At 36.4% G+C, this 17,589-nt stretch overlaps 2 protein-coding genes across 5 annotated transcripts; one reads left to right on the top strand and one right to left on the bottom strand.

Annotated features, from left to right (window-relative positions):
* Positions 1-3,223: 3,223 nt before the first annotated feature.
* Positions 3,224-9,781, bottom strand: LOC128232447 (uncharacterized). 3 transcript variants are annotated; one of them, XM_052945997.1, is made up of 8 exons: positions 9,380-9,781; positions 6,781-7,126; positions 6,522-6,624; positions 6,080-6,357; positions 5,863-5,970; positions 5,430-5,622; positions 4,909-5,108; positions 3,224-4,428 (listed from the first exon to the last, which is right to left on the bottom strand). In XM_052945997.1, exons 2-7 carry the CDS (start codon positions 7,117-7,119, stop codon positions 5,086-5,088), a joined length of 1,044 nt encoding a protein of 347 aa, XP_052801957.1. In that variant the 5' UTR covers positions 7,120-7,126; positions 9,380-9,781; the 3' UTR covers positions 3,224-4,428; positions 4,909-5,085. The 3 variants fall into 3 exon arrangements, with proteins under 3 accessions (XP_052801957.1, XP_052801956.1, XP_052801955.1); XM_052945996.1 differs by having other exon boundaries at positions 6,781-7,120; positions 9,380-9,780; XM_052945995.1 differs by lacking the exon at positions 9,380-9,781 and having other exon boundaries at positions 6,781-9,364.
* Positions 9,782-10,032: 251 nt separating this feature from the next.
* LOC128232446 (heat shock 70 kDa protein 12B-like) lies at positions 10,033-17,227 on the top strand. Of its 2 annotated transcripts, none has more exons than XM_052945993.1 (6): positions 10,033-10,172; positions 10,315-10,510; positions 11,506-11,655; positions 11,823-12,041; positions 12,155-12,305; positions 15,327-17,226. In XM_052945993.1, exons 2-6 carry the CDS (start codon positions 10,367-10,369, stop codon positions 16,364-16,366), a joined length of 1,704 nt encoding a protein of 567 aa, XP_052801953.1. In that variant the 5' UTR covers positions 10,033-10,172; positions 10,315-10,366; the 3' UTR covers positions 16,367-17,226. The 2 variants fall into 2 exon arrangements, with proteins under 2 accessions (XP_052801953.1, XP_052801954.1); XM_052945994.1 differs by having other exon boundaries at positions 10,050-10,152; positions 15,327-17,227.
* Positions 17,228-17,589: the final 362 nt, after the last annotated feature.

The raw sequence follows: 17,589 nt of genomic DNA, 5'->3' as shown, positions 1-17,589 counted from the left end.
ATACGATTCATGTATTTAGTCTTAGTGAAACTGGCTTTGAATGAATAAAGGAAATTATATACTCTTCCAGTTTATAATGGGTATGATAATATAAACAGGACCCTACTTGGAAAAAGAAATTCAAAGTAATTATAATCAGTTTAATGATATTTACTATAAAAATAAGCATTAATGCTAATAAAATCCACATGCTTGTATACTCCAAAATTAGCAAGAAAGAAATGGTTTGAATAAACAAACTGTTTTGTATCGAAGGGAATGTTAGAAGTACAATAGATCAGGGTCCGTGTTACTGGAGCATTTTTAGTAACTTTGAATATTTAAAATTAATTATAATTCATAAAAATGATGTATTAAAATCAAATTAGAACAGGATGTTTTAACTGCTTTAACATAGAACTAATAATAATATTGATGTTTTTATCTAAAATAAACCACAAGTATCGTATATGTTTAAAGTAATGTAAACCTATCATTGTATGTATATCCAAAAGACGTCTCTTTACTTTTCTTGACATTTTTAACTCCAGGTTGATATTTATTTTGCTTTTTTCGCAATAAAAACATGACAAAAAACAAAATTGTAGTCTAAATTAAGCACACATAACGTCACTACGATATTTTCCTATCACGTGACTTTCATAATGCAAAACTTCCATATTGCTATATATACAAATAATTTTCATATATTGAGAAGTAATCCGTTTCAATATTTTGTTCAACAAAATAATCATAGTTACACTGTTTATTTCATAAAAAATATTTCAATTGAAAACTAAATCATATTAATTTAAAGAAAAGGGAGATGATCAGACAATGATACGGTCATGATTATTCCGTATTTGGGTCGAACAGTTCCTACATGATATCATTTATACTGTTATATGCGATGAATGGTCACTGAATTCTCAAGTTTACCCAATTGTTTGAAATCAGATAATTTGACCCTTTATAAGTCAGTCTGATATGGAGAGGCGAACCTTTCTTCGTGGGCTTGTACAATAGTAATCATAGTCCCTGGCATTTCGTGACAGGTTTTCAAATATTCCTTATGCTATCCTATTAAAGAAACCAGCAAAATAACCCTTTTTATCTCCTGCCAAATGGCAAAGGGGATAAAGTAGTGGAAGGTGTGCGTGTGTGCGCGTGTGTGCGTGCGTGCGTGCGTGCGTGCGTGCGTGCGTGTGATAAAAGTATTAGTATATTGGATTATAATTAAGCTTGTGTCTTATGATGTGTATATTTGTCTAATCATTTACTTGTTCGCCAAAGATAATTGAGCTTACAAACAAACTTATCATATATTATTGAATAAACTCTTCTTCTTCATCATCATTATACGATATAGATTGATGCAAACATTTTTTAAATTTAATGCATAATTATTCAATGTATAATGCACTAAAATATGTTTTGCAAAAATCCTCTACATCAGGACCTTTTTTTTCAATCGTATTTCGATGCTCGCTCGTGTATACGTTTTATATTTAAATGCGCACAATATCAGTCGTTCTAGCGTATATTTTTTTGCGAAATTGTAAGTAGGGAAAATGTTCAGTCCGGAAGCAAAAAGCAGATTTTTGATTTTTTTTTTTTTTTGTATTTTTAAAGGATATTTTGACCTGAATATTCAGTGATATAAACCAATTTACCAGGTCTAATTACCTTCGTAAATACAAAAAGAATCCGCCATTTTGTTTTGCACGGAATATGCCCCACATTTAAAATTCCGCAAAAATAATTTACGTAGGACCCCCTTAATATCGGTTGATACAAAAAATGCACGACTTGTAGATTTGGTGGCATTGATTATGTTCTTCATGAAAAAATGTGTAGACCGATTTAAATTGTGAAGGAGTATTACCATATAACTAACAAAATATCCTCATTGTTTACCAGATATAAGGCCTCAGCAGATATTGGCTTGTGCTCCTTGACTAACGGACGAGCGCTGTCATCGGCAAGGTAAGTTCTTCTTCTCTGGTGATTCATTCATAGAATTAAAACTTAGTTTTCCAACAAAATAATTTTGCATGTTAAGATTATAAGTATCTTCCATGGCCGAGAGTGTAAGATAGGTTCATCCAGACCCGAGCGTAGAGTGTTTTGCAGAAAAGAGGTTTACCGAGTCTTACACGAGTGGCTATGGTAGATGCTTTTTCTCCCAAATCAGTAAACAAAATTAAAAATGCATTTTTTGCTGAAACTATTTTGTGCGAAGTGAAAATAAATGCGTATGGATATTTGATAATTCGTGGCGCGCAGTGATTCAGATTATGTTAATAGTCAAATCGGCCTTTAAATAGTTCTGAGGAGAATGAATCATTATTTCTTGAAAGGTGCGTGAAAACTTTTTTATGGAGATATTTGAAGCGAGAAATAATTAATTAGTAATCTAAATATTGCTACAAGACAAGGTTTCTATGATGCTACAGACGACAGTCTTCAACAAGGGAGGTAATTACAATGTGATGACCATTAAAAAGGAGTTCCATACGGGCGTTTATCTTTCTCCGTGGGCAAGATAAGGATTTCTAGCATGGTTAAAATTTTGGATCTACTTATCTGAGGTTGGAAAAATGTTGATATATCTAAGCAGAACCGCCAATACCCACAGACTTCTTTTAGCACTTCTTTCAACACTGTTATGTACGACGCTCACGTCACAAAATGCTCAGAAAACTATTGTGTTTCAACATGACTTTGAACGGCCAATATATTGGCATTTCAACCTATATGTACGGCACGTAAAACGTCGATCAATAAGAAGTCTTCAAGTCGAATATTTTGAGAAAAAAAACTGCCAACACATTAATTCAAAAATAATTTGAGCCATTAAATATACATGTCTTGGTTAATTAGTCATAACATTATTATAATTTTCTCTAATTGGTAGTAATCAACAGTTATGACAACATTATCAGACATACTATATCAGTTGTATATTTCAATAGAGCTGTATTTTTTGTTGTACGCATTTACCACTGGTGGCTGACGATGTCAAACCGCGAGCCGTTTCGTTACGAAGACAGGTATTGGTTTCGTTGTGAGTATATGTTTACACACACGCCTTACACACGCCTGTGGTTACTGAAATGCATAACTGTTCATATAGAGGTAAGAGTATTTGTGTGAAAATGTAAGCTGTAAATCTTTACCAATTGTTAGCAAAGCAAACATGTGACTAATTTGCAGTTTTTTGACCGTAAGTTGATTAAAATCAGACAGTTTCTTTTTTAATGTGTGGTTTTATACAGCAAATTCATGATAAACACAAGCATCCGTTATTAAATGTTATTATTTTGCTTAAACTTTCAGCTTTTGAAAACGAGTTCAACATATTTTTGGACTGTACATGTTCTTCATTTGATTTTATGCCTCTATTTTTACAAAAGTTGCCTTTAATACTCGGTCGTGTTGATAAGAAATGAGTATGGGTTTTCTCTCGAAGTCACCGCATTAGGTATGGGTTTTCAACTGAAGGTGTATGTGTTTTCTATTGAAGACATCAACAGAATATGCCTAGGTTTTCTTCTGCAGCCATTAGATAATTATACATGTGTGCTGATCTTTAATATAATTTAATTTGTTGTGTTTAACATTAGGGAAAGATGATTCATTCTCGTCTGTTTAAGTTTCACTTAAAAGCATTCGTCTTGGTAACTTTTTGCATTGATTAAGCATACATCTTTTGATGTATAGGTCTTTAATTATGTAATTAAATCCAAGTTAATCATAATTCCTTTTGATTTATTTCAACATCGATTTGATGCTTCGGCCTTATACACTCGTAAATCATCACTGAGCTTGGCTGTAGACAATCTGCATTTTCTTCAATCAAATGAAAGAAATTCATCCATCGTGTAAACGACCACAATCGACTAAATGAGTGGTAACAGATGGCAATAACGTTTTAAGTTGATGAACTACCATTTGAACAGTTTGTGTGTCCGCCATTACGGCATCAGGGATGTCATTTGCATTTTCCATTCGTTCATACTCCTCAATGTCGGGCTCTGAATCCGAATATAACACTGTGGTGTCCAACAGTTCTGATAAATCAGCAACTGAATTTGTTGCCTCAGTTGAAGATAAGTCTTCGACATGTTCTTGGTCGACTTCTAATTGTGAATATAATTGACGTTGAATTGATTTTGATGGTGTGTTGATTTTGTGTAGTTTTCGAACTGGGCTGTCGCTGGCTGTAGATTCGGTAGGTACTATCATTTTCCCAGATTGGGGGTCAAAACTGATTTCTTTGCCGGTAACATTAGACCCCAATACATTGTATGTCCTTTGGCGATTACTCCTCCCGTCAATCGACTTCCACATGTAGGACACCTTTTCTGCCGGGTGATCCTCAACACAATGACACACGGTGTCTTTTATGTTCTCAAATGTAAAGTCATAGTAGCTGCACATAAGATTCTGAAAAAAAGAAAATCGACTTTGTAACGAAAAACATACTATTTTGTTGTATTTCGTACGAAAACCTAGACACACTCTGTGCGAAACATAGACACAAAACTGATGTAAATTGCCGATTTAATAATGTTTTCGTAATAACAGAGACATCTTATTGTAGCAGGAACAAATATTCACTGATATCTCGACAAGTGACTATTTCTTTGATTATTTTATCTTACTTTTATACCGCTTTGCAAATAAACAAGGATTTGTATGTAACACATAGTAATTAAACACTAATAAAAACAAAAAAATATTTAAGAAAAAACAAAATGTCGCATATAGGGCATACACAAACATAACATACACATTAACTCACCATTTCTCTGTAACTATCCAAAGATCCACACCGAAAAAAAAAGCAAAATATATATTAAAATGTGTAAACCGCATATGAATGCCACGCTAGATGTAAACAAATTCTCACAACGAAAACATTACCTGTCTTCGTAACGAAACGGCTCGCGGTTTGACATCGTCAGCCACCAGTGTTTACCATATGTTTATTTTGTTGTAAAGGTATATCAATCAAAACAACCATTGTGATACATCATTAATTTATTGCAGTTTTCTATTCGGCTTTGCATACTATGCCAATACTTGCACCCGAACGTTGATTCAACCAATTATCGGAGAATGCCCTAAAAAGACGAAAGACGAAATTATTTCAAATCACGAACAGAACATTGCCAAGAACTGACGTACTATAACGGATATAGCATGAGTATAGTTATTCGTATTTAATACTGCGTGTTTCGTCGCATATGGTTTAGTTGAAAGAGTTTGTGTTGCGTTAAGGTATTTAAAATATCACAGGTCAAAGTTATCATTTGCTTACAGAAAAAGAATTATTTGATATGACCGTTATTCCGTCATACTAGTTTGGCAAACCTAGGTCATTAAACAAACCAAACTTGAGAGGCATAAGTGGGATTTTAATTTTCCTAAGACAAAATTCAGACCTGAGTGATGCGATGGCCAGTCAGGGTGAGCCCCAGCGGAATATATCCCACGGAAGTAGTGGATGCAGGGTAGCGCATGCGCAATGCCGTTATTGGAGAAGTCGTCAAACCTCTCAAACATGGCGGCCTCACTGTGCCCGTGGACGTGACACGTGTTGTCCGGGAAGAAAGAGGTCTGACAGAGGGATGTCGCCTGTAATAGAAGCGCCGATTGGTGTTCAGAGTAGAAAAACAACAACCTCAGAATCACCGGCAGAATAAGTTTTGTTTTAATCAATGCACGGGGGTGAGTGAGGGTGAGAGTGGTTAAGATTAGCTGCATGTTTTTACTATCAAATTGAAATAAGTACGTACATTGTATATTAAATTAAACTTATAAAATACGCGTATATGTGCATCTACAGTGTATGCCACTAAATCTTGATAAACGTACGCGGTTAGTGTAGACGGTGGTGTAGATGGGTTTGCCGGCCGCCAGGGCATGATCATAGCCGGCGTGCCGCATCCGGTCGGCTATCTGCGGGTGGATGATGTAGCCCACCTGTACAAACACAAACGTGCTCATCATAAGAAGAAGCATTTTTTTTAAAAAGTGAATAATTGCAGGTTATTAAAAACTAAATACTAAAAAGACAGACAACTTATATGACCTGGACATCAGTACTGTCGAATATATCAATCATGTGGTGGTTAGCGTTATATGTATTTCCCCGCCACGTGATGTCACTGGGTGCGCCGTCGCATATGCCCCAATGCCAGCCCATGGAGTAGTGTGTAAGCAGGCGACCGTTTGTCTGTTTTCCCGCCTCAAGAGTGATCTCAGCCAGGGCGTGAAGGTATTGTGTTCTCTCGGCATCAGACTTACACTTGATTCCGGCATAAGCTTCGTTGTTCACGGCAACGCCATCGAAACGCTCATTAGGATTTCCTGGAATAAGTTCATGGTAAATATTATCCAGCAGATTGCGATGTAATCTTGACAATACAGCGTTTTTGTTTTGTACGAAACTTCGTGTTTGACTTGATTCAGAATAGGCCAGCAATGCAGCATCATTATAACACTTATAACTACATGTATAAAGAATTTAATACTTGCACAGTGGTCGTTGTAGTGGACGATATACTGGACAAGACTCCTCTCGGACACGGCCAGGTCGCTTACTGCGTATAAACCGTAGATCTTCAGGTTTGGGACCTGGAATGTAATGACCAGTAGGTATACACAGACTGTTCTGATTAATCAACTTATAATATTCTGATAAGTGCTAAAATGCAACTTTATAAATTATTAGTCCCTAATTTCTGAGCCTAAATTATGCAAGTAAAACGTAAAAAGTAATCGGATCTGTACCTGACTGTGTCCCTCAGACAACATTAGTCTGACAGTAGAAATATCGGCACTGGAGCAGTCCCCTGTCTCCTTGGCTCGCTTCAAGTTGTGGTGGACGTCGCTTACAAAGATGGCGGATACTTCCCGCCCCGGCAGGTTGCACGTGTTCCACAGCCAGGCGCGCTTCTCTGCCGTGTTCCATGTGTGCGTGAAACACGGGCCTCGGGAGTCCCAGGCGAGGAACTCTGATAGACCACATCCGCTGACTCCCTTGTCGAAACCATCCGTCCACACATACATGGCGTACTTTTGACGAGGCGCCCGGACCCCCCGTTCACAGACGATCATCCCATTAGCCATCAGCAGCAGCAAAAAAGACAACAGGATATATCCATGTACGGAAATCATCGTAGTGGTCAGAAAGTTATCGTTGAAATATTCTGCCAATTTAAGACTGTCTTTGTGACATGTTTAGTATTTAATTCCTTTCATATCAATTTCTAACTATAACGAACAATGCTTCAATTGTCATACAATCTAGCCTACAGAGGTCAATGTCGTGTTACAAGATCTAGATTGGTTGATATGATAGTCATAAAGCAATACGGCTATTTGAAAAATAAAGGCGCACCATATATGTTGGTGAAACAAAATAATAATTTCGTTTTTTATGCATTAATATGTTTAACTCATTTGACTTAAATGATAAAAACAAAAAGCGTACTGCATGATGTGTGTACGAAAACAAAAAGATTAGCCTTAAAAATAATAAACTATTTTATTAATTATAGCTACGAAGCCACAAAGTCCCCAGCAAAAAGTGCAAAATGTTGCCAATATTTAAACAATTCAAACAAATGATTTAAACATGATTATGCATTATAATTAAACATATAGTTTTTGCATCGACCTATATGTGCGCATTTAACAAGAGCCAGTCACTGCAACCTTTATTACCGACCAACCAGTAAAACATGTTTGACTTGTTCACAGGGTTTTAAGGGTTTTAGATGAGTCTGAACATTCAATTTAATAGTGTGTTTGTCTCCCAGATAATACGCCACATGGAAGTATGAATTTTCGAGTTTCTTCGTAACGAAAATAATGTTAAAATTGTATAAACATCACAAATGGCAACTGATTTTTTATTCGACGCAGACGATTACCATTTAGTTTTGTGTAAGACGATTAACCATTTATTTTTGTGTAAGTACATATAATTATAAACCAATCTTGACTTTTGTAGTGGTCTACATTTCAGTGTGTAAACTTACTACTTAATAGGCCATCCACTGTTAATATATATATCCCTTTAACTGATTTCAATAAAGAAAACTGATTTACTCGAAAAATGTATTGGAAAACATGAGAAAAACTGCCTTTTATTATTATACAAGAATATATGCTTTCCGGTGATTTATACGGCTTACTAGTGAAACGAAAATGACATTTCACTGTTTCAAACAGAGAAATAACATTTCGATATTGTTCACTGTTTTGAAATTATAGCCCACTCTCACTTCAAAATCAAACGTCAGTGCGCACGGGGCTGGGACAATTTTCCAATGACGTCATCTACGAAATGACGTTGCGTTCGCATACAATTTGTCGCACTTTTCTGAATAACTACAAAAAAATGTCATTTTATATCCCTTTTACTAGTTTAGGCATATAATTAGAGGGAAAAGTGTTGCTTTCAGTGTAAGGTCGCAATATATATTTCACCTCGTGGACACCTAAAGTAAATATTTCACTTCAGGCCTCGCCACTCGTGAAATATAGCTTACTCGGTAAAATATAATTACAAAAATGTATTACGATCTGACACTGACACAAACTTTTATCACCTATTCCATTGAACAAAATAAATTGTTGACCACTAATACTTGTTCAATTCAATTCACTCAAAAAAGTGGCGAAAACAAGGTATAATCTGACATTAGGATAATTTCAAATTACGACTAAAATCGACTTAGTTCTTTAATGAAACGGCATCCTTTATGCATTGATTAAAATCATAAAAAGAACTTTCTTTAAAACGGTTATTTGATGGGCTTTTTTACATTACAGTCACTGCAGAATCATGTGCGTATTATTTGTCAAATCCGCTTCGTAATGCATTCAGTCTCAACTTAAGTTCAGCCTTTAATTGAATTTAATGTAGATATATCAACTGATTTGACGATAAACAACATTCTAAATAATCCGGAAATGTAACTTACTGTTTAAATGTTACTAACTGTTTAGGGAAAATGACATTTAAACAGTTGATACATAAAAACACCAGGACAATACATCGACTGGACTGGCTGGAATGTTGATTGGTTTACATTAATCCAGTGATCAATCGCACGCAATGTTCTTTTTTAGTAAATAAATTAAATTAAAAAAATATTAATACACACTCAATAATACTGTATTTATTCAAAACTAAATTAATTAATACCTAGAGACAACACGTAGTCATATTTTAAGTAATAAAGACCTTGATCTTGTTCCCACCAACCCAAGAGAGCAATCCAAGGCTAAGTCTTCACTTAATATACCTACACACCAAGTTGCATACATATCATTTTTCTATGTTTAGCAATAACCTATAATGTACGTAATCATACTCACCCATGTCTTCAAACAAGTATCAATAGTACACTCCAATCTTAACCTAAGCTATTGAGCGAAAACCATTTACAATTTCAACGACCTTGATCCCACCATCCGAAAAGAAATCCTAAGCTACGTCAACAATTACGCTTCTTACACAACAAATTTCACCACTATACATTAATTGTATACTATAACACTATAACTGTATACTATATATACAAAGCTACATCGCATTAAATAATCTTCAACTCAAGTTACCGAGTGTAAACATTAATTTCTAGTTTTGAACAGTAACTTTGACACAAAAAAACAAAACAAACTTAAGCTACATTTGCACAAAGCTTCCTTAAAACTAACTTTTATCACAATACATGATTTTTATTTAAGTAATTAAGTTGAAACCATTTTTCTTAGTAACGGCGACTTTGAGCCTATTGACCCAACTTATCAATTCTTAAACTAAAGTAATAGGGCATATTTAAACCACCTGTTCACGCCTCATCAACCGCGTACACAAATTTAATAACCACGATTTTTGAAATGATCAAACTATGATCGTTTTTAGTGTTTCATTAACAATAATTTACAACGATAAACGAACTGACAATTTTCACTGTCCTGATACAACATTAAAAAATATACTTTCACTTGTAACACATGCTAATTACCCTGTTCCGCGAAAATATACTGGTGACTTGGCTTGAATTTACATGTGACTGGGCATGACTAGTTAAATATTTGGCTGTAAATGATAAGTTTGCTCGGATGTTTATGTGAGCGCCTCAATGGGTATGAAAGAAATAAACGAGGTAACCTGGGTTATACAAGGACATTTATACCAGTATAACATAGATGATAATGTCCCTTGAAAAATTACTTCCTGCTTGAATGCCATCCGAACCGAAAGTGCATGCACTCTTAAACATATATATGTTGATTATTCTATTTAAGGACATGGAAATAGACGATTGAAAACCGGACTTTTAAACGGCACATCTGCACCATGTCGGATAAACTGCTTGTGGCGGCGATAGATTTCGGGACGACGTATTCCGGTTACGCTTTCTCATTTTCGCACGAGTATGCCAGCGATCAGACCAAAATACAGACCAATACATGGATAGGCGGTGGACACATATCCCTTAAGGTATGTATACCATAAGTCTTAATTAATTTATTGACACAATCACGTTGTCCATGATCTTGCCCTTTGGCTCACGCAGCTACAGTTTGTCATATTGAAACAACATATCAGTATTTCAAACAACACTGACTGTTACATTGACCTTCGCCTTATCGTAAACTTTAAGTGCATTTATTCGAAAGCAAACCGTACCACTGTATCACTTAAGTTATAGGATTCTAGGTAAAACATTTTTTGCTCAAAATTGTGCTGGATTCACTGATCTAAGAACAATACGCAACATCTTCTGGTCAAGGAGAACCTTACTCGAAAGATAATGTATATAGCTAGCACTTTAGTTGTCGAAACAAAACGAACACGGTCATATATCTGGTCAAATACAGCCTGTTGTTTATGCTTCATGTCAGTTTGTGCGGAATGCGTATTTTAAACAACATTCACAATGGCCTTGACCTAGACTTACTGACCCAAAATACAATCAGATTCATGAACTTTACTGATTAATTACAACAAATCAGTGACGTTTCACTGTCCTATGCTAAACCATAATTCATGTTCGGACAAAGATTGAAAACTGGTATTGGTCACGGCCTTTACCTTTGGCCTACTGGCACCCTAAACGATAGGTCATCTAACGGTCAAGGACACCCTTCCAGTGAATTACGATATCACTAGATCAAGGCTTACATAGATGTTTTCAAAACTATTGTTGGCTGTGGCATATACAGTGTAGTCAACTGATTCCCACAACGAAAGGGGTCATTTACTGCTTAATTGCAACCTACCATGTTCAATGTTTTGACTCCAGTTGTTTTAAAATTAGCATTCGGAAAATCATTGATTACCGACCAACCAATTGACAGACCAACATACATCTGCAAACCTATATATGCCCTTTTTATTTAAAGGTGAATATTTAAATTGATGATTTAAAGTACATGTACGTTGTATCATAGAACATATTTGCAACATTGGCACGATATTCACATGTGTTTAAGGCGCCGACGAGCGTGCTGTTCACGCCTGGGAAAGTGTTCCATAGTTTCGGGTATGAGGCGGAGGACAAGTACTCGGAACTGGCTGAGGACGGCCACCACGCAGACTGGTTCTACTTCCGCCGCTTCAAAATGATGCTTCACAACAATGAGGTACCAAGGAGGGTATCTACATGCATTTATCGATCCTAGTTTCTAATCTAGATATACTAAACGTAGAATTCTGAACTCTTTGTTGAATGTCATCTTCTTGCTAGTTGAACTATTTGAAACAAGTGTAAACGCACAATGTTTTGCAGTTTTTGTTTTTCTCAATATAGGCGCTATCCCGGAAGACACTGCTCGACGACGAGCACAAGAAGCCACTGGAGGCATTGACTGTCTTCTCCGCCGCCATCAACTTTCTGCGCGGGCACCTCTTTCAGACGCTTTTGAAACGCGTGCCTGAAATCGAGGAGGGCGACATCCACTGGGTTCTCACTCTACCTGCCATCTGGAACGATTCTGCAAAACAGTTCATGCGACGGGCTGCTGAAATGGTAAACACGTCGAATGAGATGTTTAAAACACGCGACTAATAAAGCGTTATATTGTTTGGAAACATATTTTTAAATCTAGCTTCCACATAATTATTTTCAATTTCTTTTGAAAGGGAGGTTTACGGAATGACCGTCTGATTCTAGCCTTGGAACCTGAGGCAGCCTCATTCTGGTGTAAAACACTGCCGGTAGAACGTCTCACCAAATCGGGAGGGATGGACATTTTCCAGCCTGGAAAGTGTTACATAGTCCTTGATCTTGGAGGTACACACGTTTAGTGTTTTTCAAGCATCTGATAAATATAATGTGATTAATGGCATAGAAATAAGGGTGAATGTGCATAGTGAAAAAGTATCATGGCAATATCTTCATTTTTGATAAATCAGGGGCACATGACTAATTTCTCAACCCACTGTGAACAATTTCTTACCCGCAATTTGAAAACTTTGCGAAGATTCATATGGTGGCATAAATATAACTGCCGTAAGATAATCTGTTAACGTTTGCGAATTGTTTCGTGTTAACCACTTAATGTTCGCGATAATTATCTAGCTAACTAGTTAATATACGTGTTACTTTTTTGGTAAAATAAATATCATAAGACTAAAACAGACTTGAAAATGCCCAGAAATGCCACCTATTACCTTTTTTAGCTGTACAACTATAACAGGTTCAAGCAGTAACTGGTTATCTAGTTATGGTTTTGCGAATTCCACTTTATAAGTAGCATACTAACTGGTTGACTAGATATATTCGTGTTACCACTTGATCTATAATTGCACTTTTCGCTTCAAGCATGGTTTTGCGAATTCCACTTAGTATGTAACATAATAACTAGCTAACTAGAAAAGATTCGTTTTACCACTCATCTATTAATGCACTTTTGGCTCCTAGCAGTAACAGTGGTTAACTAGATAACATATCTTTCCATACCAGTTAACAAAAGTCTTGGCCGTGCGGTTGTCTGAAAAGAAGATTTCCAAAATTGTTTCATCGAAAGTATCAAAGAATATCGAAAACTTGTGACCCCTGTGGCAGAGCCATTTTCCACCCCATGTAGATGATTCAAACTACCTTGGTTAAGGACCACTATATGAGGTTGCATATCAAATGTATAGGGCTGGGTCTTGCGGTTTCAGAGAAGACGTTCTCCAAAGATTTGATTTAATAAATATACAGAAAACATGTGACCTCTCGAGGCGGGGCCATTTCTGACCATATGGACAACATTTAAACAATATTGGTAAAGGACCACTAACTGAGGTTGCATGCCAAAGAAATCTTGGCCTTGCGGTTTCAGAGAAGACGATTTTTATAAGTACATTTTGTAGATTTTTTATAAGTACATTTTGTATATTGAAAGCTTGTGGCTCCTTGGGCGTGGCTATTTTTGACCCAAGGTACATGATTTGAAAAATCGTGGTAAAGGATCACTACATGAGACTGCATACCAAATATCAAGGGTTTTGGTCTTGCGGTTTCAGAGAAAAAGATGTTTAAAGATTTAAAATGTTGACGCTGGATGACGGACGACGGACATTGGGCGATCACCAGAGCTCACTTTGAGTACTTCGTGCTCAGTTTAGCTTAAAGTGTATGGCTAAGAATGAAATAAATATTTAGGACAATTACCTGCAAGTGTGACCTTGGCCTTTAAGTCACAAAAAGAATGCGCGACACACATTTTCATCGTTTGCTACAATTATGGGAAGTTTAATTTAAATCACAAAATAAAATCGGCCGTATATAGTGCCATGTAAGTGCACTAACCGTCGAAAAGAAAAAATAGGCAAAAAATCAATGAAAAATAGCTAGAATAGGTACAATAATGGTGTACTTTGACTAAAAACACAGTTTCGAGTCACGTAATTTTCTATTTTCACTTTGTTAACAAGCAATCGTTCAGCTTATATACATTCAATAACTTTTTTGTTAATGCCTCTAGAAACAGAAACATAGGTTAAAAAACTGATAGAAGCTTACACGTGTGGCCTCCGGGTAGGCGTATTTATATTGCGAGAAAAGTGATAAAACTTACTTACCAGGTGACAATATTCTCCCAAAATACCAAAATCTCTTTGAACACCGCCATTTTATTCCGCATCACACATTTCCCTCACACAAAATTCGGAAAACACAAAACACGCTGGACCCCCTGTTAATTAAGAGTTCATTTCTAGTAAAGACTTAGTAAATCCGACTGAATATATATTTAAACAATTTGTTAAAACGTTATATTCATTATTATATTTCTCACTTATTGTAAAATAAATTGGGTGTTTGTCGGTAAGTGCTTGAAATTCACTGAAATGATACATGTGTTTACCACTGTTTATTATTCATTACTGCTTCATATGACGATTTATTTTTGACCCTTTTTTTGCTATTTGAATGATAGTATACATGTGTGAATTGTATACATGTGTTTAACATAATTAACATGTTTAATTATTCATTAATACTTTATATGACTTGTTGTTTATCGTTTTTGATGATATTTGAATAATAGTATGTATACATGTGTGAATTGTGTAAAGCTGAATGTCAGTGTGTTTTGTTCTAGGAGGCCATTTTGAAAATTACTTCAGCATGTTAACGATATTTTGAACTTGTGAATCATTTTTAAGTAACATGACATGTTATCAAACTTAACCCATATGTTACATTCTCATGAAGGTTGGTAATTTAATGTAGCCACGGTTTTAACGAAATTTTGACGATGTACCCAACCCATTGATCTGACATAACCCATAGTCGAAACTGACCTAGGAAACAGTTTAAGGAAAACAAACATTTTCACCAAATTTCATAAAAAGTCAGAAGATAATTTGCCCCCAGTCATCACAAGGCATTTTAAACATGACTTGGCTAAGAATTCACGCACGCACGCACGCACACTTGTTTTTAATGCAGATTGGGTAGAAAGTGTGGTCATTGGTGTGCTTATAAGGTGTTTGAACAATTGATCTAATGATACATTTTCCCGCACAAGACATGTAATCAAATTTGGTTACCAGTACATTTAAAAACAACAGCATCATTCTTACTCAGACTAGGAGATTCGGGTTCTAGATGTTGACACTTTATTTAATTCCCTAGATTTACCCATAATGGATATACTAGTCGTTAAACTTCTGAACAGAGTGGGTCAGGATTGTGGCGTCTAAAGTGTTCCAAACAAATTGTGGACGACGCTGGACGCATCTTCAACGATCCTCATACCTCACCCAAGCCGGTCCTGTTCAGATGAGCAGAAAGTTCTCATTTATTGCTTTCTTTTTACAGGTGGGACCGTAGACATAACTGTGCATCAGGTACAGGGTGACGGCAGTCTGACAGAAGTGGCGAAGGCCAGCGGTGGCGCATGGGGCGGTACTCAGGTGGACGCACAGTTTCAGGCTCTACTCGAGGCACTCGTAGGAAAAGGCTTTATGACCGAGTACCAGAAGGAGTTCACCGGTGATTTTCTGGACATGATGAGAGAGTTTGAGGTGAAGAAGCGGACAGTTACCAGCAACAAGTCCGGGATGATTACCATGAGAATTCCGGCATCATTGGTGTCAAACTACAAGACGAGGAAGGGGAGACTACTCGTGGACGATGTAAGAAAAAGTGGTCATGCTGGCAAGGTCGATTTCAAGAGAGACAAGATCCTGATCGACGCAGAGGTTTTTAAAGGCTTTTTTGATAAATCTGTTCAAACAACAATCGCCCATGTACGGGAAATCCTCAAAGGTAATGACTTTCGATCAATTGATACGATGCTGCTTGTTGGTGGGTTTGCAGAATCTGAAATAGTACAGAACAAGATAAAAGAAACTTTTCTAGATAAGAAGATAATTATTCCAAATGATTCTGGTCTAGTTGTCGTGAAGGGTGCAGTCCTTTTTGGCCACAACCCGAACATAGTGACGTCCCGTATCAGCAAATACACATATGGAACTGAGATCATCAACACATTTGTTGACGGGGTTCACCCCGAAAAGTACAGAGTCTTTGAGAACGGAAGGTACAAATGTAGATATCTGTTTGAAATATATGTACGAGCCGGTGAAGCAGTGCCAGTGAATGCTGTCGTGTCTATGGATTTTATATCCGATACATTCGACGTTGCCGAAGGAGTTGGTATTTATGCATCCTCAGACCCAGACCCGCAGTATGTTACGGAGAAATCCTGCTTTAAGCTAGGAAGCATTGTTCTTGAGGAGGCAAGGCATAGACTTCTCAATGAAATGCAGTTTGGTGGCACAGAGTTCACACTGCAGATTACTGATTTAGAGACGGGGGTGAAGCGTATCAACTGTTTCGACTTCCTTTCGCATTAAAATCGAACCAAGCAAACTTATGTAATTTGTTTAAATTATATGCATTCATTTACTGTGTGTGCTGACCAAGAAGCAGACCAATTGAACTTTTTACGAACATTGTGTTATATGAACATAAAAAACATGTGTGATAATGATGAAATGTGATACTAGTAGCGTCGACAAAACAACCCTGTCTTCCACATTACACTGGGTTCTGTATCGGACACATTATTGTTCTAGGATGAACAGTGGTACAAAGTCTGCATTAACCTAGTGGAAGTATGTGCCACCCATATAACAGGGAAAATCAAGACAGCATGTATTGTGCACTTGTATCTAGTCATTATTCGAGGTAAATTTGCTAAAAAAGTCAACATATTGAAATTGATGCATTATTAATAAACACAAGAACACAGCAAGCAGATGCCAACACATCCCTGTTAATCTCAATTGACCAAGGGGAATAACTTAACTATCATTTTAGCCAGATTGATGTGCCTTGCTACAAAATGTTATTGTGTATACTTTTTTTGAGTAATAACTTCGGCTTTTAAAGGCTTTACAAAATATCACTGGAAGCTTCTGAACACAAATATACGTATTCAGCTAACAATTTAGTCATGCCAATTTTACATGTAACTGCTTTCAATGTGCTTGTATCAATAGTGTGCAAAAATAAAGACTTCTTAAACAGTATACAATTTTTAGTTGTCTTCTGTATGCCGGTGCGCTGTCGGCAGTAAGCGCTGTTGGCAGTAAGCGCTCATCTGATATAAATGTTATACCCCCAGCACTTGGAAGGGTTTTTTATATACACCCTGTCCCGTCCGTCGGTCCGTCCTATGCCATCGGGACAAGTTTGCTATTCTCCATAACTCCATATGCTTTTAAGGTAGTACATGTACCTTCAAACTTCATACACATATTGACTGTCTTGAGGCAAAGAAACATTATTATTTGTATGATACTTTTAGAAGTATTGCCCTATTATTTTTTGTACTTATTTTAAACTGGGAAACATCGACTTCATAGGTTTTTGAGGTATTGACTTCAAACTTCGTACACATATTGGCTGTTTTGAGGAAAAGTACTGTGCTTAAATAACATTATTTTGAATATGGTATTATTTTATTGTTATTGCCCTTTGATTTGCTTTATTCTTCTTTTATAGCTTCCCTTTTAATAACTCTACATGTTTTCGAGGTATTTGACTTCGTTAACATAATGACTGTTGAGGAGAA

Source organism: Mya arenaria, chromosome 4 (genome assembly GCF_026914265.1).
Source record: "Mya arenaria isolate MELC-2E11 chromosome 4, ASM2691426v1".
In the NCBI taxonomy this organism is placed as follows: Eukaryota; Metazoa; Mollusca; class Bivalvia; order Myida; family Myidae; genus Mya; species Mya arenaria.
The sequence above is the reverse complement of the archived record's forward strand: the minus strand, read 5'-3'. Positions and strand labels throughout refer to the sequence as shown.

Bases quoted from the DNA above. Each gene is read 5' to 3' on its own strand.
- LOC128232447 (XM_052945995.1), bottom strand. From the start codon at position 7,167: ATGATTTCCGTACATGGATATATCCTGTTGTCTTTTTTGCTGCTGCTG. The intron at 5,971-6,079 runs GTCATATAAGTT...GTGTTTGTACAG, and splicing joins TCGACAGTACTGATGTCCAG to GTGGGCTACATCATCCACCC. The intron at 5,109-5,429 runs GTCTGAATTTTG...TCGTCTTTTTAG, and splicing joins CTGGCCATCGCATCACTCAG to GGCATTCTCCGATAATTGGT.
- LOC128232446 (XM_052945994.1), top strand. From the start codon at position 10,367: ATGTCGGATAAACTGCTTGTGGCGGCGATAGATTTCGGGACGACGTAT. The intron at 11,656-11,822 runs GTACCAAGGAGG...TTCTCAATATAG, and splicing joins TGATGCTTCACAACAATGAG to GCGCTATCCCGGAAGACACT. The intron at 12,042-12,154 runs GTAAACACGTCG...TTCTTTTGAAAG, and splicing joins TGCGACGGGCTGCTGAAATG to GGAGGTTTACGGAATGACCG.